Raw genomic sequence first — 25,415 nt, 5'->3', positions numbered from 1 at the left:
GCTGCAGGTCTGCAGGTAATGCCCAGGAAATCTTCTCTCTGGAGACAGAGAAAGGAGTCTTCTGAGGAATTCTGTTGCCAGCTATAACCAGCAGTCTTGGTGCGGGAGAGGTGAGAACTTACTCTCAGGGAACTGGGGTTAAATCGGGATATTTCTATAATGCATAGACACTTCTCTCTTGTCTGGGTCTTCATGACTATGGAAGGCACAGGTGCCATGGTCTATGCTCCTGGAAAATGAATGGAGCCTGCTCCTTCTGACCCTCCACAGAGAGGAAGTACTGAGACCTTGCCTAGTCCAGGTGCTGAGGTAGGAGCCAGGAGGGGACAGGACTGTGACAGAGTCACTCTGGGAGAGATGGCATCACTGTCATGCTCACATCAGACAGGAGATGCCTCAGGGTCAGGAACCAGAATTCTCTGGTAAATCCATGGGCAAAAATGGGCTGCCATTCTCTCCTAGCAAGAAAAAGAAGACAACAGCTCAGCCAGTAATCCAGGCCTTCTCCTGCACGAACAGAAGAGCCCGTTTTCTCTGGAAATCATTTTGAAATAAAATATGGCCGAATCCTTTCCCAAAAAATAGTATCAGAGATCGAAGGTTGCTGAATCTCCTGACTCTACTGCAGTCATGTTACTGCCCTGGGGGTGTGAGGGAAAACACCAATACCTCCCCTCCCTCGCTCTCCATTCTCCTACACTCTTGTGGTCTCCTCTCCCCTCCATCTTCCCCTTGGCTCCCTCACTCTACCCCCTTCTCCCCCTCCTATTGCACTGCCTCTACTTCCTTGCACTTCCTCACTTCTCCTTCCCCCATAACCCATCTTGTCCCCTCTCTTCCCTATTCTTCCTCACCTTCCATTCCACTCTCATCTACTTTCCCATCTGAACTCTCCCACAGCATGAACGGAGGCTACGTCTGGGCGGCCATGTTTACCATGATCACAGGATTCAACTGTGTTCACTACTGCAGGGGAGTATGGGCGAGTTGGCCTTCTGGTCATTCTCCACCTCCAGTCCCATACTGTGATGAGCCAGACACCTTTTCCAATTATGTTACTGGGTCACACAACAGGCTACCCAGGGAGGTCTAGGTATTCGCTTGCCACACCACACCGGCTCCTGTCAGAAAAACTGAAATCTGCTACAAGTATCAGAGACTTGAACATTTCTTTCTTTTTCTGGTCAGAAGGCCTTCCAACCCTTAAGTCATGTGGTATTCTGACAAGGCTATAAGGCCCTCTCACTGTTGGCCCTTCTAATACATGAACTCAGGGCTTTGGCCCTGAGCCAGATGTCTCCAGTGTTTTCTCTCAATTCATCTCACTACTCCCAGAACCGTACACTAGATTCACTGCTACAAAATTCACCCAAGGTTCTTTCCTTCAGTCTGTTCTAGAGGTTGTTGATAGGACATTGAACAAGTGCAGAGGAAGAGGGTTCCATGCCTTCTAATGGGGCCTTATGCCAATCCAGAAAGGTAGACAAGACATTAAGATAGCACATGGCTCTGAGTTTTCTTTCCCTTTTTCTGTCAGGCTGGAATAACCCTTCTCATTCCTGGAATCTGGTTCTCTTAAATGAAAAAAATTGGATTATGCAACAGCACTTCCTCCATGGTAGTAGTGAGTACACGATGGAGTACTGCCATCTGAGAGGTCAGAGCATCTCTTGTGGATGGTCACAGAGGCAGGAAAGGCAGCAGAGCAGGGCACAATGCCAGCCAGGTGGGAGACCTAGGAGATGCTCAGGTATGTTTTTGCTTTCATCTTGGAGAACGGAGAAGATGGCCTTCATCGCAGCTCTGTGGATCCTAATGGCTGGGATCTGTCCTGCTGTCCTCTGCTCTTCAGATGGCACACTATAGTCCAAAAAGGCCAAGACACTAGAAAACAACAGGATAGTCTCACGTTGGCCTCCATCAACACTGACTTTACCTTCAGCCTCTACAAGGAGCTGGCTTTGAAGAATCCACATAAAAACATTGTCTTCTTTCCACTTAGCATCTCAGCTGCTTTGGCCATTGTGTCCTTGGGAGCAAAGGGCAAGACCCTGGTAGACATTCTAGAAGTTCTCAAGTTCAATCTTACAGAGACCTCTGAAGCAGACATCCACCAGGGCTTTGGGCACCTCCTACAGAGCCTCAGCCAGCCTGAGGACCAGGTACAGATCAGCACAGGGATTCCCTTGTTTATTAAAAAGTCCCTACAGATCCTGGCAGAGTTCAAGTAGAAGGCAAGGGTTCTGTACTAGGCTGAGGCCTTCATAGCAGACTTCCAGCAGCCTCATGAGGCCAAAAAGCTCATCAATGACTATGTGAGGAATCAGACCCAGGGGAAGATCAAGGAACTGATCTCAGACCTGGAAGAGAGGACATACATTGTCCTGGTGAATTACATCTACTTTGAAGGTGAGAGTAGTGAATGGTTGGTGAATGGAGGGAGAGGATGCTGCCTGGGAACCTGTGTCCTTACGCTGACCACTGGAGAGGAGGTGCTCAGGGTTTTGGAGCCCTGTGTAAGTTCTTATTACAAACAGTGCTTACTTCTCCAATGATATATTTTTATATAATGATGTAATTCCTGGGAAAAGCCCAACAGAAGCACTGAACTGTCAATCTAGGAAGGCTGTCTGGGCTGCTACTAAAGTTAATGACTAACAGAATGCCATGTCTTCCACTGCCCGCCCTCCTTAGTATGCAGAGGCCATGGCTTCTCAGTACACAAACAGAATCCCTCAGTCTGACCAGAGCAGGCATTTCTAGTATGTTCCTATAGAAGGTATCCATCCATCTGGGGAGCCTCGGTCTCCGGCAGGATTCCGGTGTGCTGGGACTTCTTGACCTAAAGGGCCCTATTGACACTAAACTTAAGGGGGAAAGTATCATAACCTGAAAGTAGTGGAGAACCCTGTGGGCAGTTCCTACAAAGGGCTTCTCCCATGAACATCTTGTGTGATGAGCTGGGTTTGGGCATGGAGAAGCAGAGACTGGGGAAAGTCACGAGAGAAGGAAAATGTCAGCCAAGCAGTGTTCTGTGTTAGTTTCTGGCTGCTTCTTGGAATTATACTTTTATAAAATTATTATATAAAAGATCAGAATTCCCAAGAAACATTGCTGGGGCAGGGAGTCTGTTGGGACTTGGGTCCATGGTCGTTAGAGACTCAGCTAGAGACATTTTGTGCAAGGATAGTTGAAGAAAATCCAGGGATCCCCCACACACCACTCCCTGTCCAATAGAGACTAGGGAACAAGGTGACAGCCCTGAAATTGCTGCCTGACAGAAGTCATGATGTAACTGTACCCGGGGTGGATTTGGTGCTAATTAAAATTAGTTCAGGATACAGGGAGGGCAAGCCTGGGCTCTAGGCAGAAAATCAAGGTGACAATGAACAGAAATATAAGACGGGAGGTTAGAGCCCAGGAAGATAGGAAGACAGAGAACAGAGGACACAATAACCTCAGATCTGCTGTGAGCAGGGGCAGGTGGAAGCAGAGTGACAGCCTGAAGGGTTAGACTGCAGGAACCCAGACTCAAGCTCAAGTTCCCGTTGGTGTGAGATGGCATATATGATTAGACTGTGAGAGGCCAATAGTAAGGAATAGCTTCATCACCAATTCCAAGAGTGTACATCAATTGAGCAGCCAAAAAACTAGAAATCTGGGATAAGCCTGAGCTGAACCTGTGATTTTTGGTGGTGGCCATTGCCCATGTGTGGAATGACAACTCACTTCCCATGTCTTAGCCATAATCTAAGGGATTATGAACTGATCACGATATGGGAGAACTCAGTCTGAGTTGTTCTGTTTCTCCTAAAACTTGTCCCATAAGCCATAGCCTTCTGGACATGGTCCCCCTGAGACAGATGGGACCCTCAACTCTTCCCTGTCTCCAGTCTCACCACCTTCACTCTCATCTCTCTTACACACTCTACCCAGGTCCCTGACTATGTCAGGACCCCAAGTAGACTGGCTATAGTTTTGAGGTTCCCTTTCCAAACTAAGTCTGGATCCTCATTGCCAACAATTTGTCTACCTACCAATGTTTTTCCAGTTTAGCATATGCCACCCAGAGGGACATTCTGAGTGACTGAAGATGGATGGATCGCAGTCACAACTCAGAAGCTGAACATAGATGGGAAGAGGAGGAGTGTATCTGCTGGTATGACAATCTGATTATTTGTCCTACCTTTAGGCAAATGGAAGGTGGCCTTTGACCCTGATGACATGTTCATGGGAAAATTTATAGAGGACAGGAGGAGGCCTGTGAAGGTGTCCATGATGAAAATTGAGGACCTGAGAACATCCTACTTCCAGGATGAGGAGCTGAAATGCACTGTGGTGGAGCTGAACTACAAAGGCAATGGCAAGGCCATGTTCATCCTCCCTGACCAGGGCAGGATGCAGCAGGTGGAAGCCAGCTTACAACCAGAGACCCTGAGGAAATGAAGGAAATCTTTGAGGCCCAGATGCATGTCTACAGGCTGCAGAACTGTCCTGGATCCCTGCTCTGCAGCTGTCCGGATGGCCAGTGTCCCTGTACCTCAGAGTCTCACTTATACCCTGTGTAATGGTTAAAGTGTCAGCAGGGGACAGGCAGAGTTGAGTTGAATTTCCTTCCTCTGTCTCTGTGGATTGGGGCCTGATTTTTTTTTACTGTGTTTTTTGTTGTTGACAAGATGATATCTGCTCAAATGTGGAAGGAGGTTTCCTGTGTCTCTCACAGGCTGTAAAGGACAAGGAGTCTTGAAAGAATTTTTGGAAGGCAGAGGGAATTGTGAGATATCAACCTTGAGAACCAGCTGTGTCCTGTGTAACCATCTTGGCCCCTTATCATCCATTCATTCACAGTTGATAAAATGGTGACTTGAAGACCTACTGTGTTCCAATTTCTGACATAGACTCTGAGAGAGTATCAGAGAAGAATGAACAAAAATTTTCTTCCTTTCCAGATATATTGTAATCAAGGAAAAGACAGTGGGGGAAGAAAATAGAACTAATCATTATTTAATAAATTAATGTTCAGGTTGGATGCACTGGTGAAATTGAGAAGGACAGCCAAGAGTAAGGAATGCTGGAATCTGATGCAGTGTCCAATTTTAAAAGGAATGGTCACTAGGTGATGACTGAGGGTCGGCACGACAGGGAAGGGTTGCATTTTGTGGATCTAGGAGGAAAGCATTCTCAGTCAAGGAACAGATAGTATCAAACCAGGTTGCCTGTCCACTGTACACACTCTCAGGACCTGATGAATAATTAATGCATTAGGAAGAGGAAAATCATGTGGTCTAGGAATAGGTGGAAAGAGGGCTCCTCGCCAGCAAGAGCACTGCTATAGAATGCTACCAGTCAGAGAGAAGTTGTGTTGGTTGGGCACAGGTTCCAATGGCTCTTCAATTTCTCTTTTATCCTCAGGCTGATAGATGAGCTCCACCTACCCATGTTCTCCTTATCCCAAAATTACAGGCTGGAGAACAGCCTTCCAGAGCTGGGTTTCAAAGAAGTCTTCACACAGGCTGACCTGTCTGGGATCACTGGAGCCGAAGATATAAGTGTCTCTCAGGTAAGACAAGAAGCATAGGGTCATTCATCTTTCTCCTTACTATATTCAGTGAATGCCATGAGGGTACATGGGGATGTTCAATATGTGAGAAAACCTCCATGCCTGAGAACCCTCATTGTGGGAGACATAAATAATAGCCCAGATACTCCTTCTCAGAGTGTGTAGCCAGTTGCTTTTTTTATCCTCAAGACTTGAACTCATCCAGAAGTCAACAGTGGGGAAACTGCCTATGCTTGGTTTTAGACCACATGGGTTCCAATCTGTGCTGCACTGCAGAGCTCCCCACAATCCACTGCAGGCCACCCACAATCCACTGCAGGCCACCCACAACCTACTGCAGGCCACCTACAATCCACTGCACGACTCCTTGCAATCCACTGCTGGGCCATGCACAATCCACTGCAGGGTCACTCCCAAAGCACTGCATGGTCTCAGTTTCTTCTATGTAGTGCACAGTCATTACTACTTAACCAGCACACAGAAAGTACCAGTAAAGGTAATAACAAGGGATCAATGGCAGATCAGGAGAGAAAAACTGAGAATGGGAGAGAAGATGCCCTCAAACCCTCATACCACATTCTTAGGTACACAGCCTGTTGGTGCTTAGTCTTCGCTCCCCTGACCACTCAGAGCCCTGGGCTGAGATCTGTACCAACAGGGCATGATAGTCTGGAAATGTGAAACCATGCCCTGTGCAATGCTGGTGTATATCACAAGGAGGCTGGAACAACAGAGATGATGAGACTTTCCGTAGAAATTATTTAATCCCGGCCAAGGTTTCTACCCCATCTTAACTATTTAATTTCCAGGATGAAAGACATACAATTTTTGTATTTACAATAAGCCTTAGCTGTGCAGTGGCCTAGCCGCTATACTATTAGAATCTACTTTCCTATCGATATCCTGAGTTATTACTTACTATATTGCATCTGAGCTTCTCTTTACTTCTTAAGGGCCACATTCTCTTGATTGTGAACCCATGGTGGCTTCTTCCTCCTTCCTCCTGCACTTCTTCCTTTTTGTGGATCTCCTTGAACCCTTAGCCTGGGAACCTAAACCCCAATTGTACTGGCTGGTTTTGTGTGTCAACTTGACACAGCTGGAGTTATCACAGAGAAAGGAGCTTCAGTTGGGGAAATGCCCCCATGAGATCCAGCTGTGGGACTTTTTCTCAATTAGTGATCAAGGGGGAAGGGCCCCTTGTGGGTGGGACCATCTCTGGGCTGGTAGTCTTGGGTTCTATAAGAGAGCAGGCTGAGCAAGCCAGGGGAAGCAANNCAGTAAAGAACATCCCTCCATGGCTTCTGCATCAGCTCCTGCTTTCTGACCTGTTTTGAGTTCCAGTCCTGCATCCTTTGGTGATCAAAAGCAGTATGGAAATGTAAGCTGAATAAACCCTTTCCTCCACAACTTGCTTCTTGGTCATGATGTTTGTGCAGAAATAGAAACCCTGACTAAGACACCAGTTATGTCTCTTCTACTCAGAGATTGGCTCTGGGTATCTTTATTTACCCAAAAGAAATAACTTGGGGACAGGTTTACTTAGTCTACATGTATACACTCTCTTCTCTGCAACAACCTGGTCATGGAGGCCAACACTTAGCATTGTAATAGATAGCAAAATACCAAACCTCAACAGAAACCTGCATTGTCTGCCAGCACACTGGCTTTTCCCTATTGGGAAGCAGCCTGTGGGAAAAGGCCAACCACTGCCTACTCCTGTCCTCCTGTTGTACTTGGTGTGTGGGCAGCACAGAGTCAGACCCTTAGCAGATCAGGGCATGCCTTACCTCACACCCTGAGCAGAAACTTGGAAAATCCAGGGATAATGCTCATGGTAGAAACAAAGAAATTCGCCAGCAGATGAGGCCAGCACTCACTGCTAACTCCAGATTCCTTTCCTGCCCACCCTGGTCTCCAGTGAGTGGTGTGTTTCTCGCCCCACAGATGGTCTACAAGGCTGTGCTGGACATGACTGAGACAGAAACAGAAGCAGATGCCACCATGAGGGTCATATATAACTTCCAGTCTGCAAAAATTAACTCTACGATGGTTAAGGTTGATGAGCAATTCCTGTACGTAGTTTGAAACCCAGATTCTAAGATTATCCACTTTGTGGCCAAGCTTGTCAACCCTTTAGGAGACTATAACTTCCCAAGTATTGGGGCTTCTTTCTAAGTTCTTCATGCTTTTTGACTTCCATCCTTTGTTATGTGTGGAATTAGACAGTGACCTTGACTAACTTTAGTGGTCACATATTCACAGTTGCTTCTGAATGGTTTGTGTCAGGATCCCAGTCTTGTTGACATCAATATCTCATATTCCTGAGACTGAAATCTGTCTCTCTTCCACTTCCCAAATGGACTTCTCCATCTTCATCACCCAAAATGAATAGTTAGGAGCAAACGGTCTATAAACATATACCTGCACAGAAAGTGTCCAGGCAGTGTTCACTCAGCTCCTCTTGGCAGAGGGCGGCATCTAGTGATAACGGGGACATAGAGATTGTCACTTGCACTCTGTGACTCCTGTGGGCCACGTGTTATTATGAGTCCCTTTTACAGATGAGGAAATTGAGGCACTAAGAACCTCAGTCATTTCCCCGTGAACCACAGCTAGTCATTATGGCATTCCAAGGTCCCTGATGACACAGGGACAACTTTCACCAAGCAAAGTGTCTGGTCCTGAGGTGTCACAATAGTGACAGGCATGTGGAGGATTAAAAGAAGACTCTGGATGTTTCACAGAGAGTACCCAAAGAGATGTGGATTTAGGTGATCTCTGTGGTAATGATGATGATGAGGAGGAGGAGGAGGGGGGAGGAGGATGAGCAGGGAGAGGACCAGGAGATGGTGGTGATAGGTGGAGATTGTGCAGGGCAAAGAACAATGGATCCATTTCTTAGAATCTGAAACAAGGTCCATTTAGAATAATGGTAGAACAGACAACAGACGACAAAAAGCCTGGCCCTGTGTAATCCTCTAATGTCTCAGAGCCTGAGGGAACATTGGAGGGGTCAACCACTGTTCCTGTCTTAGGAGTGTAGCATGTGTGGCTACAATGCAGAGGACTTGGTAGAGCAGGGGTCATGGAGATTGTCATTAAGGGCAGTTTCAGGGAACATCAGGCCACATTTGGAGAGAGAAGTGGGTGATACAGCTCAATGGCTTAGCTAGGATACAGCCTAGATAGAGAAGGATAGGAGGCCAAGATGAGTTTGCATCTGGTCCTAGACATCCATGGAGAATCCTGTGAGCCTGGAAACACAGCTAGAGGCCTGCAGGCAGAGGGAAAGCTGTCCATCCAGGTTGAGACACACCTGAGCCTCAAGGCTCGTGAGAAGACACAATGATAGGTGGACCTGTGGTCAGCAGACAATCACGCACACAGGATTCCCTTCCCATTGAGCACTGAGATAACTCATGATGACCATGGAGTGAAAGAAGAAGGGTCCCATCTATTGACAGCAGCCAAGTGTCCCTAAAATGACAATGTGCCTGTCAAGGCCCTGAGCTGGACACCTCATGCACTCCATGATTAGTGATGACCATCCATTTGGGCCTCTAACAAGGTATCTAAGGAGCCTGGGGTTGACTAAATCTCATGTAGCCCATGCAGTGGGTCTGAAACTTGTGACTGACATAGAGTCCATCTAGTAAGGGAGTCTAGAACCTAGATATCAGGCTTTGCTTTTCCTCATTCCTTGTGGACTGACACTTTGCATGCCTCTTCACAACCAAATATTGCCTTGGTGAAGAATCCTCTAAAGGGAGAGGCCCAGTGTGCAGTAGAGGTGACAGACTGTAGAGGGGAAAGATAGGGACTGCAAACATTGCTGTTCACTGAGGTTCAATGCCTGGAACTTTCTGCATGGCTCAGTGGTTTCTACATGCTGAGCATCCATTTCTAAAATTTAATAATCAAAGCAGCTGAGGGTTCTTGCACATGACATGTGTTCTTTCTTCCTTGCTTCTGCCAATGATAACACTGGGTCTAATGAAACTCGGACATAATCACATTGAGGTTTTAACCCAATTACCTGACAGAGGTCTTTGCCAAGGTCTCCTGTCTATACATCAATGATTAGATAATATCTGACATGCAGCACTATGGGTTAGGGAGTAATAGTGCTGACAGTAGTTATAATAACCATCAACATCCTGGCTGCCACTTCCCCCCCTCCAGCTACCGCAACTTCTGCAGCTGTGTATTTCTGCGACACGCCACTGGCGCCGTATCTGCGTGGGCAGAAAACACCTTGGACTGGGTTCGTACTGAAGAGCTAAACAACCTAAAATAGGGATGAGCTGCAAGGAAGAAACATTATTTATTAATTGGACACGGGAGAACCCAACCCTCTCCCATGTGTCCCATTGTCTCTCTGTGTCTCTCTCAATCTGTCTCGCAATGCCGCGCGGTCCGATGAGCGGAGCTGTGTCTAGAAGGCGGGCCCAATGAGAGGGCTGTGACGACGTCAGTGGTTGGTCCGGGTGATGAGTGGGCGTTGACAGTGGGCCGTGATGAGGACGCTGTATTCCGGGATGCTGTATTCCAGGAGATCCAGGGAGCAACTCTTAGCGTGTCTGCAAGGGGCGCAATACAATGCTTAGAGGGAGAGTTGCCAGTGGAGGCAAGAGAGACCCAACATGCAGCTACCTCAAAGAAATTGATTCCAAATGCAGGCATATGACAAGAACTTGCCTTTCTAGGTGATGTGTGGTTGCAAGGATAGAATTCCAAGCCTTCCTGTGCAGCAGTAGGAATGGGGAATAGTGTAGCATCTTTGGAAAGATTGATGCAGCAATTTTGCTGTAGGCAGGTACTTAGAGGAACAGGAAGCAAGGACATGGCAGGTACTGCAGCCAGTGTCCACCATGCTTCTTCATAGCTGGCTAAGGGCTTGTGACTCAAGTGTCCCCCAACACATGCATGGACAAGCAGAGCTTGCTCAGGCCACACACTATTACTGCATTAGACAAAGGAGGGAGGTGCCATTTCCTGCTGCCCTGAGTGTGAGTCTGCCAATATGCTCACAGGGACAGCAGCCAGACACTAGGGCCTCTGTGATGTGACCTATAGACATGCAATTTCCAGAACAGTGGAATTCATGGACACATGTTCTAATGGTTGTCAGCAGCTATGGGTTGGGAAGGATGGGGTGACTCATCAATGGATATAAAGTATGTTCATACAGGTCAGATTGATTTGGATGCAGAGCAGCAGTGAATAAATTGATGCATGAATGTGTGGATGAATTCAGAAACGTGTGTATGAGGAGTTTATGAATGTTAATGAGGTGAGAATGAAGCCTCAGTTTTATCAACAAGCCAGGACATTCACTGAGGCAGATGGTCATGCACAGATGGGAACAGACCATTCCTTTCGATGGAAGAGGCCCTGATGAAAAAAGGCTTCCCAAAAGCTTAGCTTCTAGGAAGGCTAAGCTTCTCCTGGCTCTTCCTATACAGATATGAAGTGAAGTCCAGTAAATGCCAGACTGCCAAAGTTCACATGGAAAAATAACATCACGAATTTGTTGTCATGATGACAAGTTATGGCAATATGTAACCCCAACACAGAGGAACTACTACTGCAGGGGATTAGTTTGATAGTGGGAGATGGAAATGGGTCAGAGAGGTGCTCATGATCTGAGGCAGGGTCATGGATTCCTAGAGTGAAATCCTCAAAGTTGGATGTATGAACGAGCTGAGACATCTGTAACCACTCAATGCCAATCATGGGATACAAGATGTGCATGAGGCAGGAGAGTGCCTCCCTATGCACTTACCTTCTCCCTGGGAAAGCTTGACCAACACAACACAGCATTCCAGAAGCAACCAGGGAAACAACCAGGGAAACAGCAAGAGCAGAAGTGAGGCAGCTCCACATGAGCCAGAGAGTTCAAGGGAACGAGCAACTGAGCTGTGCGAATGGATACAGAACCTGGGCTCTCGGGAGCTGAGAGCAAGAGCCAAGGTCCTGAGGCAGAATACAGTTGGTAAGTTACAGCAATGGCAATGAGAAAACAGATGGTTCCAGAAGGTCGACAAGAAGCAGATCATGCAATGCAGAATGTAGGATTCCTCCTGCACACAATAGGACCACAATCTGTCTCAGTGTGAGTGGAGGAATCACATGGATTTTTCCAGAGCAGTCTAAAGACTCAGTGAGTGGAGCCAAAGACAAGCTCCAGCTTTAATAAAACAGACCCCACCCTCTGATGTAGCCTTGGGATGATTCAGAGGGAGCATTAAAGACTTGGCTAGTGACCATGCAGAGGCCGTGTCCTGTAGATCAAAGTTGAAAGGAGAGGGGGCCAGAAGCTCCAGGTTGTGAACAGCTTTGGGTGGACGTTAGGTTTTCTCGAAGTAAAATTGGTAAATATGGCTCGGGGCACAGTGGATGGGGCAAAATTGGAGGCCAAAGAAAGCCTGAACATGGACTTACAGACCACGTACTGGCACCTTGGCCGAATATGTCAAGATCAGTGGGCATCTGATGGTCAAATTTGGCATTTCTGCGTGTTGAGAACCTTTGTCAAGCTTTTATTGCACCTGAGACATAGCACAGTCCAAAAGAAGGGGGTGAGTCTTCATGGCAGTTCTAGTTCTGAGGTGGGAAAGAGAATTAAAGTCAAGGAAGTAGAGTGGCAGAGTCCAGCGTGGAATGGGAAGAGACCAGAATTGAGCAAGTGAGAGACAGAGCAAGCAGAAGAAAGACAACCTTGAAAAGATGGCAGAAGGGAACTTCAGAGGAAGGAAGAAATAGCTGCTACTTAAGACAGGGGTATCTGGTTCTCCTTCAGTGCAGACAGCCTGAGTCAGCACAATGAACATTACCTTGAGGTCATTTGAAATCTTTTTCCCCTTTGACATTTTACTTTTTCTCTTGCCCACTGTACACACACACACACACACACACACACACACACACACACACACACACACAAACACACGGCAACACTTTTTGAAGTGACTTGGGAAGCCCTGGACAAAGGTCAGATGCAGCTCTTCCTGGTGACAAGTGTGTCAGGGCTGATGCCCTGCTTTTTGCTTTGACTGTTCACCTGCTCCATAACGACCTTTGAACTATTATAAAAACACAAACCACAATGAGGACATCCAATGTTGTTTAGAAGAGTCTTAGATGTTTTGCCACCAGGAGCTGGTTCTGCAAGACAGAGCCTGTAAGTCCTTGTCACCGTAAATCACCCTATCTGTCCACTCCCAATCTGAGCACAGAACACAGATGGACAGGCCAGCATTTCCTAAGAGGAAGGAGGAGTCCCTAGAAATAAATGGGCATCAGTGTGCGTGAGTTAAAACCATTTCAGGAAGACAGAAAACTGGCACATCAGGATTCACCTAACAGATACTAGCAACTGGCTTTGATTCTGCAGGTAAGGCCCATGAAACCTTCTTTCTGTTGAGAGAAGAAAGAGCCATGTCAGGACTGTGTGCTACTGGCTATCACCTGGAGTCTTGGTTTGGAGGCAGTAAGAACTTGTTCTTAGGCTACTGGGCTTGAATCAGAGACATTTCTGCAGTACGTATCATTCTCCTCTCTTGTCTGGGTCTTCATGCCTATGGAAGTGGCAAGTGTCATGGGCTATGCTCTTGGAAACTGAGTAGAGCATCCTCCTTCTGACCCTCCACAAGGGGAAAGTTTGGAGACATTGCCTGTCCCAGGTGATAATGTAGGAGCCAGGAAGGGACAGGACTGTGACAGAGTCCCTGTTGTTGAGGTGGCATCACTGCCATGCTCACATCAGACAGCAGGTGTCCCTAGGGTCAGGGACTACAATTCCCTGGTAAATCCATGGCCAAGAAGAAGAGCTTGGATTCTCTCCTAGAAAGAAATGAAGACAACAGCTCAGTCACTGAGTCAGGTCTTCTCCTACAGAGAGAGAGACTAGCCTGTTTTCTGTGGAAATCATTTTGGATTCAAACATGGCTGAATACTACATATGTAGAAGGAGGCCTAGAACTAGCCCATGTATGTTCTTTGGTTGGTGATTCAGACTCTGAGAGCCCCAAGGGTATAGATTAATTGACTGTGATAGTCTTCTGCAGGGTTCCTATCCCATTTGGGGTCAGCAGTCCTTATCCTATTCTTCCATAACAGTCCTGAGCTTGGTCTCTTGTGGGTCCCCTAACAACTGGATTATAGGCTATACTAAAAGCTTTTGCCTATGAATCCTTAAATATTATTAACATTTGCCCTTGTGAAAATGAAGCATGTTATCAATGGCTCTACGATGATGAACTATATTTCTCTACAAAATGTGCAGTGTCAGTCTCTTGCCAAGCATCTCTTCCAAAGGAGCTATTACCATATGTCCCTCAAACAACCATTAAGAAGACAGGCCTCTATAATTTCCTCAATATTTGAAAAAAGATATGCATATTCATGTGCTATTTGAAGTGTATGTTTCAATTTTACCAAGTGGATTGCTTATTTTTTAGTTAGAATTCTAGAATTCTAGAAATTGTTGTATTTGTTTGGGTTGTAATATGTCAATCAAGAGCAGCAGGGAATAGAGAAATTTTTAGATTGAAAAAAGATTATGACAAGTGAAATTGGTTTCTAGAAAATGTCCAATAGTATCTACTGAAAATTATCAAGATGAAAGCAAATATAGTGGGAAAGTATTGAACTGAAAATTAATGTCATTTTTAGTGAATTGTAGACTAAAAAATATCAATGCTGTGACTACATTGTACTGTATATGTCTCAAATGGAAGGTTTGTCATAAGGCCAATTATAAGTTATAAACTTTAAAATCAAATAACCCACACTTTTTTTCTGGCAATAATGTTACTTTGATATACATGATCACTCTAAGGCAAGCTCAAAACCTGAAATACAAATAGTGAAATATATGGTACTAGGGTTATAAATATATTCAGAGAAATATAATAATGATTGTCCTATAGCTAGGACATATTTTCATCATATTAATTTATGAATTTACTAAATAGTAATCAAATCACAAATAGTGGCTCTTTCCTGACCAGCTTGCAAGAACAATGGGCTAGACGAACAAGAGATCAATCACTCCACAGAGAAAGGACTCAGTACTCACATGTGTGAAAAGTACAGACATATCCCACAACTGTATCTCATGTTGTGGCATTTTTAGATGGTTGGTGTAAGGAGAAATAATAGTGTATTAGTCAGGGTTCTCTAGAGTCACAGAACTTATCGGTAGTCTCTATATAGTAAAGGATTTTATTGATGACTTACAGTCTGCAGTCCAACTCCCACAATGGTCAGTAGCAGCTGTGAATGGAAGTCCAAGGATCTAGCAGTTGCTCAGTCCCACACAGCAAGCAGGCTTAGTAGAGAGAGAGAGAGCCTTTTTTCTTCCAATGTCCTTCTATGGTCTCCAGCAGAAGGTGTAGCTCAGATTGCGCCACCACACCTTTAATCCCAGATGACCTTGAGCTCAGAGATCTCCCTGTCTTAATCTTCTGGAATCCATAGCCACTCTGCCTCAAGATCTCCATCCCAAGATCCAGGTCAGAAACTTCTATCTCCCAGCCTCCAGATTAGGGTCACTGATGAGCCTTCCAATTCTGGATTGTAGTTCATTCCAGATATAGTCAAGTTGACAACCAGGAATAGCCACTACAATTAGCAAGCAAGGTTTGACATCCATACCACAAACCTCAGCACAAAGCTTGGCATGTTCCAATGAATCAGTGACACTTGTAAAATTTAAGCCTTATTTGCATTGGTCACCATACTACTCTACCAGACCATGCCTAGACCATAAAAACATAGAGATTTTTCCATAAATTACATATACATATGTTATAGGCAATGTCAAAAAATCTTCAATAGAATGTCCACCAAGGATGAATGGTATAACATAGATACACTGACAGTAAAATAAAATCTATGAGTAGTAATTTTCATTTAATTTACAGAAAGTTGAACATTTAAGTGTTCATGAGAAGCTACTTTGCTTTGTATATATTGGATCAAATCATCAAAAATAAATAAAATAAACACTAAAAATAAAAGTAAACAAAACAAAAGTAACAAACAAAAAAACATGGCCAAGTGTTTTCCTAAAGAAATGGTTGCCTCAGTCTGAGGGTGAAGGTGCCTGACTCCCTGAGCTCCAATGCAGAAATGTCACTGCCCCGGGGACACGAGACAAAGCTCCAACACCTCCCTCCCCTGATCTCCACTCTCCTACACTCTTCCAGTCTCCTCTCCCTCCATCTTCTCCTTGGCTTCCTTATCCCATCCCCTCCTCCCCTCCTATTGCCCTTCCCTCTCTTCTTTGCTCTTTCTCACTCCTTCTCCCATAACCCATCTTGTCACCTCTCTTCCCTATCTTTCCTTGCCTTTTCATTCCTCTCACCTCTACTTTCCCATCTGAACTCCCCTACAGCATGGACAGAGGCTATAGCTGGGTGGCCATGTTTACCATGATCACAGGATTCAACTATGTTCACGACTGCAGGGGAGTATGGACGAGTTGGCCCTCTGGACATTCGCCACCTCCACTCCCACACTGTGATGAACCAAAAGCTTTGGCCAATTATGTCACTGGGCCACACAACAGGCTTCCCAGAGATGTCTAGTTGTTTGCTTGGCATAATAAAATCACCCCGAGGCACAAATTGAAATCTGGTATAGGTATCAGTGTTAGGCATTGGGCTATGCAAAGACAGTCTGGTCTCCAGCTGAGCTGAGATGTTGAACCCTGAGACCCGGTGGTGATAATTCATCTACGTGGGATGGAAGGAGTTCTCTCATGTCTCCTGGAACCCTGGCTCCTGTCAAGTTACCACCCCCCTTAGCAACCACAGGAGAAGTGTGTGGCTAGCAGTCTCATAGGCAATGTCCCAAGCTTCTGACCTTCAGGCTAAACTATTCCCCAGTTACCTAGCAACAGTAAAGACCATAAGAGGGGCTGCTTGGCCCCACCTCACTCTCTTACTCCTTACTCTCTCACTCCTCTCTCTTCGTCTTCTTCTCTCCTCTCTCCTCTCTCTCCCTCTTATTCTCTAGCCTTTCTTCTCTCTCTCTCTCTCTCCCTCCCTCTCTCCTCTTGGCCATGGCCAGTCGCTCTCTCTTTTACCTTTAATAAAGCTCTAAAACCATAGACAGTCTCTGCTCCTCAAGGCCCACTGCACTTGAACGATGGAATAGGCTTTCTCCCAATGAGCCATATCTAATNCTCTCTCTCTCTCTCTCTCTCTCTCTCTCTCTCTCTCTCTCTCTCTCTCCTTTCCTCCTTCTCTCCTCTTGGCCTCCTTCTCTCTCTCTTTACCTTCCCTCTAATAAAGCTCTAAAACCATAGACAGTCTCTGCTCCTCAAGGCCCACTGCACTTGAACGATGGAATAGGCTTTCTCCCAATGAGCCATATCTAATGTCCTGATGGAAGGCCTTCCTGTGCTCTAGTCAAGGCTCAGCTAACTCTCACCTGTTTGAGAAACTGTCCCCTAAGCCCTCTCTCCCATAACCCTGGGGCGACAGGGTGTTGCCCTGGGCCCCTTGGTTTCGGGGCTGCTCTTTGTCCACCCCGCGTTGAGTGGGGTCAGTGGCTTAGATGCCCACCCAGGGCCAAGTGGAAAACGTCCAGCAACCCTCCCGTATCTGCCTGCCCAGAGCATAGGAGGAACTCGGGCCAGGGGCAGGCTATCCTCCCTCCACCCTTTTTCCCCATCCCCCTTTTAGTTCCCACATATCAGAGATACAAACACCATTTATTTTTTGTTTTGTCAGGAGGCCTTCCAAGCCTAAGGCCATGCAGTACACTGGCAGGGTTGAAAGGACATCTCCCTGTTGGTTCTTCTAATAGCTGTTCTCAGGGGAGACAGGGCTTTGGATCTGAGCCAGATGTCTCCAGTGTTTTCTCTCAATTAATATCCCTACTCACAGAAACATGCACCAGATTTGGTGCTCCAATAGTCATCCAAGATTTCTTTCTTCAGTTTCAACTAGAGCTTGTGGATAGGAGATTGTATAAGTGAAAAGAATAGGGTTCTCTGCCTTCTAATGGGGCCTTACACCAATCTAGAAAGGGAGATGATTCATGGTCTGTGCCCAGCGCCAGGTTTTTCTCTTCCTTAATCTGTGAGGGTGGAATGACCTTTCCTTTCTGGATGCTGGTCCCCTTAAATAGAAAAATTGGCTTCTACAACAGCACTTCTTCCATGGTAGTAGGGAGCTCATGATGGAGTACTGTCATCTGAGTGAGCAGGGCACCTCTTGTAGATGGTCACAGAGTCAGGAATGGCAGCAGAGCAGGGCACAATGCCAGCCAGGTGGGAGACCTAGGAGATGCTCAGAGCATCAGCTGGTCCTCCCAAACTCAAGAAATGTTTTCCTTTCAGCCTGGAAAGCAGAGAAGATGGCCTTCAGTGCAGCTCTGGTGCTCTTGTTGTCTGGGGTATGCCCTGCTGTCATGTGCTTTTCAGGTGGGACACTGGGAAGGCACACTGCAGTCCAGAAAGGCCAAGACGCTCAAAAACAATGGCACAGTCTCACGGTGACCTCCTTAAACACTGACATTGCTTTCTTCTTATACAAGAAGATGGCTTTGAAGATTCCACATAAAAATATTGTCTTCTCCCCATTTGCCATAGCAAATTCCTTGGGCTCATTGTCTCTGGGAGCAAAGGGCAAAACCCTGCAAGAGATTCTAGAAGTTCTCAAGTTCAATCGCACAGGGACCCCTGAGGCAGACATCCACCAGGGCTTTGGGCACCTCTTTCAGAGTCTCAGCCAGCCAGGGGACCAGATACAGATGAGCACAGGCAATGCCCTGTTTGTTGAAAAGCACCTGAAGATCCTGACAGAGTTCAAGGAGAAGGCAAGGGCTCTGTACCAGGCTGAGGCCTTCACAGCTGACTTCCAGCAGCCTTGTGAGGCCACAAAGCTCATCAATGACTATGTGAGGAAACAGACCCAGGGGAAGATCAAGGAACTGGTCTCAGACCTGGATGAGAAGACATTCATGGTGATGGTGAATGATATCATTTTTACAGGTGAGAGTGGTCAATGGTTGGCAAATGGAGGGAGAGGATGTTGCCTGGGAACCTGTGTCCTTACACTGACCATTGGAGAGGAGGGGCTCAGGATCTCAGAGTCATGTGTAAATGCTTATTACACAAAGCCCTTACTTCCCCTCTGAGAATTTTTCGATATTGATGTAATTCCTGGGACATGCCCTACAGAAACACTGAGCTGTCAATCCAAGAGGGCTGATCTGGACTGTGACTTAAACATACTATCAGAATGCCATTTATTCCACTACCAGCTCTCTTGAATAGGCTGAAGCCATGGCTACTCCCTCCACAAATGGGATTCCACTGTCTGACCAGAGCAGGCATTTCTAGTATGCCCCTATATGAGGTAGCCCATACCTAGGTCTCTAGCAGGGTCTCGGTGGGGGCTGGGACTTCTTGACTAAAGGAGCCTAATGACACCAATCTTGAGGAGAAAGTATCATAACCTAAAACCAGTGAAGAGCCCTGTGGGCAGTTCCTATATAGGACTTCTCCCCTCTGCCTATTGTTTAATGAGCTATTTCAGCATGGAGAAGCAGGGACTGGGGACAAGTCATAAAGAAAGGGGAATGTCCAGTAGGCCATGGTGTGTATTAATGTCTGGCTGCTTCTCAGAATTTTGCTTTTATACAATTAATATACGATAGGTCAGAATTCCCAAAATACATTCTTAGAGCAGGGAATCTGTGGAAACTTGGGTCCATGATAGTTGCAGACTCAAGATAAGGATAGTTGGGGACAATCCAGGGATCCCACACTCACCACTCCCTGCCTGAAAGGGGCCAGAGAGTAAGGTGACAGCCCAGAAATTGTTGCCTGACTGAAATCATGATGTAAGTAGACATTGGGTGGATTTAGTGCTAAGTTAGTCTAGGATACAGGGCGTGTAGGCTTGGGCTATGGGCAGAAAATCAGGTTGACAATGGACAGACATATAGGGCAGGAGGTCAAAGGATGGAAAACAGGAAGGCCCCAGAACTACTCTGGGCAGCGTATGGTAGAAGCAGTGACAGCCTGGAGGATTAAACTGTAGGACGTGGCTCTCTCAACTCTCCCCAGAGTCAAGCTCAAGTGCTGCTTGGTGTGAGGTGGGATGTATGTCTAGGCTGTGAAATACCAAGAGCAAGAAATTGTTTTACTACCAAGTCCCAGGGTGTACACTGGTTGTGGGGACAGAAACTAGAAATCTGGAATAAGCTTCAGCTGAAATTGTTGTCACAGTGGCCATTTCCCATGTGTGAAATGTGGACTCATTACCCATGTCTTAGCGACAATGTATGAGATTATGAACTGATCATGATATGGGAGAACTCTCAGTCTGTGCTGTTCTGTTTCCCCTGAAACCTGTCCCACCATCCACTGCCTTCTAGACATCGTTGCCGCAGACGGACTTTTCTGGGGTCCCTGATCTGCAGGGAACGGGTCTCTGGTTGCAGGTGAGCGAGGATTCGGCGAATGAGGGGTGACAAACAGACACGGACACAAGAGAGTGTGGTATCTGAATGCCAATTGTCAAATTGAGCATCAGACTATTTATATAGAAGAAAATAGGGAAGTAAGTACACAAAAACAGAGGAATGCAAACCTGGAAGGGCTAGCAGGAACCAACTGGAATAACATACAATGTTCACAACTGGGATCAAAGACAGCCCCACCTAAAGACAATTCAAAGTCAGCAGCTGGGGGCAAGGGCTAAATCTCCATGTCAAAGATCCTATAGTCCACCTCCCCCCTTAGGCCATTGTAATGCTAGCGTATGGGTGTAAATCAGCTACCTGTGGTTCTAAGTATCTACCCTGGTGCCTTTTTTAGATCACAGACTTCCTTCTTTCTCGAGTGGTAAATTCCTTTGTAGGGTAGTGACTAGCTGCCTAGACCCAAGGGTCAGCACAAGGACTGACTGCCCAGAATCTGATATGGCTATGTATTAAGGGAAAGCACATGAATCTGTTTCCCAACTAAAGCAAGGACACTGGAACATTCGTTATACAAAATGCCACCAATCCAGACTGAGTTTCCTTGAACTTTTGCCTCGGGACAGCGCCCAGGTTTTTGGGGCCTGTTGGCGCTTGTCACTACTGGAAAGAATGTAGCACATCGTTCCCTTGAGGAAGACAGGACCCTCAACTCTCCCGTCTTCAGTCTCACTTCCTTCACTTTGGTCTCTCTTTACGCACTCCACACCAGGTTCCTGACTGGGTTAGGAGATTAAGTAGCCAGGCTGTGGATTTGGTCTTCCTTTCTAAACCAAATCTGGACCCTCATTGCTACAATTTTGTCCACCTACCAAGATTTTTCCAGTTCAACATATGCCAGGCTGAGAGACACTCTGAGTGACTGAAGATGGATGGATTTCTGTCACAACTCAGAGGCTGAGAAGAGATGGGGAGGAGGAGGAGGAGGAGGAGTGTTCCTATTGCTGTCACAATCTGATGGTTTCCCTCATCTTTAGGTAAATGGAGGGTGCCATTTGACCCTAAAGACACGTTCATGGGAAAATTTATTTTGGACAGTAGTAGGCCCGTGAAGGTGCCCATGATGAAAATGGAGAACATAAGTACACCCTACTTCCGGGATGAGGAGCTGAAATGCACTGTGATAGAGCTGAACTACACAAACAATGTCAAGGCCATGTTCATCCTCCCTGACCAGGGCAAGATGCAGGAGGTGGAAGCCAGCTTACAGACAGAGACCCTGAGGAAATGGAGGAAATCACTGAGGCACAGGTGCGTGTCCAAGACCCAGAACCTGCGTGGACCCCTGTACTGCTGCTGTCCTGATGGCAAGTGTCCCTGTACCTCAGATTCTCACTCATACTCAGTGTAATGGTTAAAGTGTCAGCAGGGGACAGGTGGAGTTGACTTGAATTTCCCTCCACTCTTTCAGTTGTTTGAGGCCTGATTTTACTTACCATGGTTTTTGTTGTTGACAAAATGAGATCAGCTTGAACAAGGAGCTGAGATTTCTTGTGTCTCTAACGCAATGTAGATGAAAAGGAGTCTTGAATGTGTCTTTGGAAGGCAGAGGGAATTGTGATTGACAGGAAGTGAGCTGGGAGAATCAGCCGTGTCCTCTGTAGCCATCTCATCCCCCTATTAGCCACTCATTCGCCATCCATGCAATGGTAACCTGAAGACCACGCTCTGACTTAGACTCTGAGAGGGTATCAGCCAAGCATGGACAAAAATTCGCATCCTTGTGGGCTGACATATAATTGAGGAAGAGACAATAGGGGGATGTAAATAGAACTAATCATTATTTAATAAGTTAAAAATCAGGTTGAATGCAGTGGTGAGCTTGAGAAGGACAACCACGGGTAAGGAAAGCTGGAGTCTGATGCACTGTCCAATTATAAACGGAAGGGTCACTAGGTGATGTCTGAGGGCTGGCATGACAGGGAAGGGCTGCATTTTGTGGATCTAGGAGGAAAACATTCTCAGTCAAGGAACAGCTAGAACCAAGTCAGGTTGGCTGTCCATTGTAAACACTCTCAGGCATAGATTAATAATTAATTCATTAGGAAGAGTAAAATCACATGGTCTAGGCATCGGTGGAAAGAAGGCTCCTCTCTATCGAGAGTGCTCTCATAGAATGCTGCCCCTCAGAGATAAGTTGTGATCACTGGGCACAGGTTCCTCTGGCTCTTCAATTTCTCTTTCATTCTCAGGATGATAGATGAGCTCCACCTACCCAAGTTCTTCTTATCCCAACACTACAACCTAGGAAAACTCCTTTCAGAGCTGGGCATCAGGGAACTCTTCTCCACACAGGCTGACCTGTCTGGCATCACAGGTGCCAAGAAGATAATAATAGCCTCTGAGGTAAGACAAGGAACATGGATCACTCACTTTGGGTCCTGAATGCAGACAGTGAAAGCCATGTGGGCATGTGGGGATGTGGGGATGTGGGGATGTTCAATTTGTGAGAAAACCTGCATGCCTGAGACCTCTCATACTTGGGAGAGAGAGATCATAGCCAAGAAAGCCTTTTCAGAGTGTGCAGCCAGTTACTCTTTACCCTAAGGAATTGATCACATCCAGAGGTCAATGATGGGGAAATTGTTTGTGCTTGATTTTAGACCAAGTGTATCCCAACCTGTGCTGTACAGCAGGGCTTCCCACAATCCACTGCATATCCTTAGCTTCTTCAATGCAGGGCTCAGCCATTACTACTTGACCCACACATAAAATAATACCCACACATATAAATAACAATGGATCAATGGCAGTTCTTGTGGAAAAAAAAAACCGAGAATAGGAGAGACGATGCCTTTAGACCCTCATACCACATTCTTGGGTGCACAGCCTGTTGTTGCCTAGTGTTCTCTCCAGTGACCACTCAGAGCCCTGGGCTGAGATCTGTGCAACCAGGGCATGGTAATCTGGAAATGTGAAGCCGTGTCCTGTTCCATGCTGTTGTATATCACAAGGAGGTTGGAGCAGGAGAGATGCTGAAACTTGTAGAAATTATTTAATCCCAACCAAAGTGTCTACTCCACCTTAGATATTTAATTCCTGGATGAAAAACATACACAACCTTTATATTTACAATAATCCTTAAGCAGCACAATAGCTGTGCAATGGCCTGGCCTCTACATTTTTAGACTCGACTTTCCTATTGATATCCAAAGTTATTACTTACTATGTTGCATCTGGGTTTTCTTAGCTCCAATTGGCCTGCCAACACTTTATTGGCAGAGTTTAGCAGTTGACCATCCTGCATCCATTTATCCTTTTTCAACAGCATTCTGTCTACCAATAAATTCAGGGCATTTCTTGCCCAATGGCTAACATCCCTCAATTGAAGCAACTCCACATAAGAGAATTGATGCCCATCACCTTCCTCAAAGCAGACTGGGGCTATTGTCAGGAGCATTCATTTCTTGTAGTGAATACATATTTTGATCTTGTATCCCGGGTCCCAAATAGACCAATCTGCACAGGGGAGCGCGCGGGTGGCAGAAGCAACATAGCTTCTGAGACAGGGTTCCTTTCTGGCCTTCATCTTCAGCCAGAAGGCAGAACTGAGACAGATCTCTGCTCACTTTCCCTCCAGAGGAGAGGTGGCCTCCAGGGAGGGCTCTGTCTGAGGGACCAGGTGAGAATGCCATCTTGTATCCAGGGTCCCAAAGCGACCAGTCTTTGCAGGAGAGTGCAAGATTGGCAGAAGCAACATAACTTCTGGGACAGGGTCCCTTTAAGGACTTCATCTTCAGCCAGTAGGCAGTGCTGAGCTCCAGACCTCTGTGTACTTGCCTGCTGAGAGTACTCTGACCACTGAGACTCAGGAGAGAGCTGGACTCCCAGGAGTGCCGACTGAGGCTAACAGAATAACAGGCAGAACAAGCTCCAGCCAGAGACAGCTATAATAACTAATGCCAGAGATTACCAGATGGCGAAAGGCAAACGTAACCATCTTACTATCAGAAACCAAGACTACTCAGCGTCATCCAGCACTCCCAGCACAGCAAGTCCTGGATACCCCAACACAACGGAAAAGAAAGATTCAGATTTAAAATCATATCTCAGGATGCTGGTAGAGGATTTTAAGAAGGACATTAATAACTCACTTAAAGAAATACAGGAGAACACGGCTAAACAGGTAGAAGGCCTTAAAGAGGAAGCACAAAAATCCCTTAAAGAATTACAGGAAAGCACTGCTAAACAGGTAGAAGTCCTTAAAGAAAAACCACAAAAATCCCTTAAAGAATTACAGGAAAACACAACCAAGCAGATGGAATTGAACAAAACCATCCAAAATCTAAAAATGGAAGTAGAAACAATAAAGAAAACTGAAAGGGAGACAACTCTGGAGATAGAAACTCTAGGAAAAAAAAATCAGGAACCATAGATGTGAGCATCAGCAACAGAATACAAGAGATGGAAGACAGAATCTCAGGTGCAGAAGATTCCATAGAGAACATGGACAAAACAATCAAAGAAAATGCAAAATGCAAAAAGACCCTAACTCAAAACATCCAGGAAATTCAGGACACAATGAGAAGACCAAGCCTAGGAATAATAGGAATAGATAAGAATGAAGATTTTCAACTCAAAGGACCATTAAATATCTTCAACAAAATTATGGAAGAAAACTTCCCTAACCTAAAGAAAGAGATGCCCATGAACATATAAGAAGCCTACAGAACTCCAAATAGACTGGACCAGAAAAGAAATTTCTCCTGACACATAATAATCAGAACAACAAAGACACTAAATAAAGATAGAATATTAAAAGCAGTAAGGAAAAAAGTCAAGTAACATATAAAGGCAGTCCCATTAGAATTATACCTGACTTCTCACCAGAGACAATGAGAGCCAGAAGATCCTGTACAGATGTGATACAGACCCTAAGAGACACAAATGCCAGCCCAGGCCACTATACCCAGCTGAACTCTCAATTACCATAGATGGAGAAACCAAAGTATTCCATGAAAAAGCCAAATTCACACAGTATCTTTCCACGAATCCACCCCTTCAAAGGATAATAAAGGGAAAACACAAACACAAGGACAGTAATTACACCCTAGAAAAAGCAAGAAAGTAATCCTTCAACAAACCTAAAAGAAGACAAAGAACAGAATCCCAACTCTCACAACAAAAATAACAGGAAGCAACAATTACCTTTCCTTAATATCTCTTAATATCAATGGACTCAATTCTCAATAAAAAGACATAGACTAACAGAGTGGGTACACAAACAGGACCAAACATTTTGCTGCTTACAGGAAACCCACCACAGGGAAAAAGACAGACACTACCTCAGAGTGAAAGGCTGGAAAACAGTTCTCCAAGTAAATGGTCTGAAGAAACAAGCTGAAGT

At 45.8% G+C, this 25,415-nt stretch overlaps 1 protein-coding gene and 1 pseudogene across 1 annotated transcript in view; both read left to right on the top strand.

Annotated features, from left to right (window-relative positions):
* The first annotated feature begins 1,785 nt into the window (after positions 1 to 1,785).
* LOC110325002 lies at positions 1,786 to 7,648 on the top strand (annotated as a pseudogene).
* A 10,287-nt stretch (positions 7,649 to 17,935) lies between these two features.
* LOC110325000 (serine protease inhibitor A3B-like) overlaps positions 17,936 to 25,415 on the top strand; it is a 15,234-nt gene continuing 7,754 nt past the window's right edge. The window contains exons 1-3 of the mRNA XM_021202780.1: positions 17,936 to 18,572; positions 21,046 to 21,319; positions 22,261 to 22,414. Coding sequence (XP_021058439.1) covers positions 17,936 to 18,572; positions 21,046 to 21,319; positions 22,261 to 22,414 — 1,065 coding nt within the window. The remainder of the gene's footprint in view (positions 18,573 to 21,045; positions 21,320 to 22,260; positions 22,415 to 25,415) is intronic.

This window comes from Mus pahari, chromosome 7, assembly GCF_900095145.1.
Source record: "Mus pahari chromosome 7, PAHARI_EIJ_v1.1, whole genome shotgun sequence".
Classification (NCBI taxonomy): Eukaryota; Metazoa; Chordata; class Mammalia; order Rodentia; family Muridae; genus Mus; species Mus pahari.
This window is presented reverse-complemented; position numbering and strand designations above follow the sequence as displayed.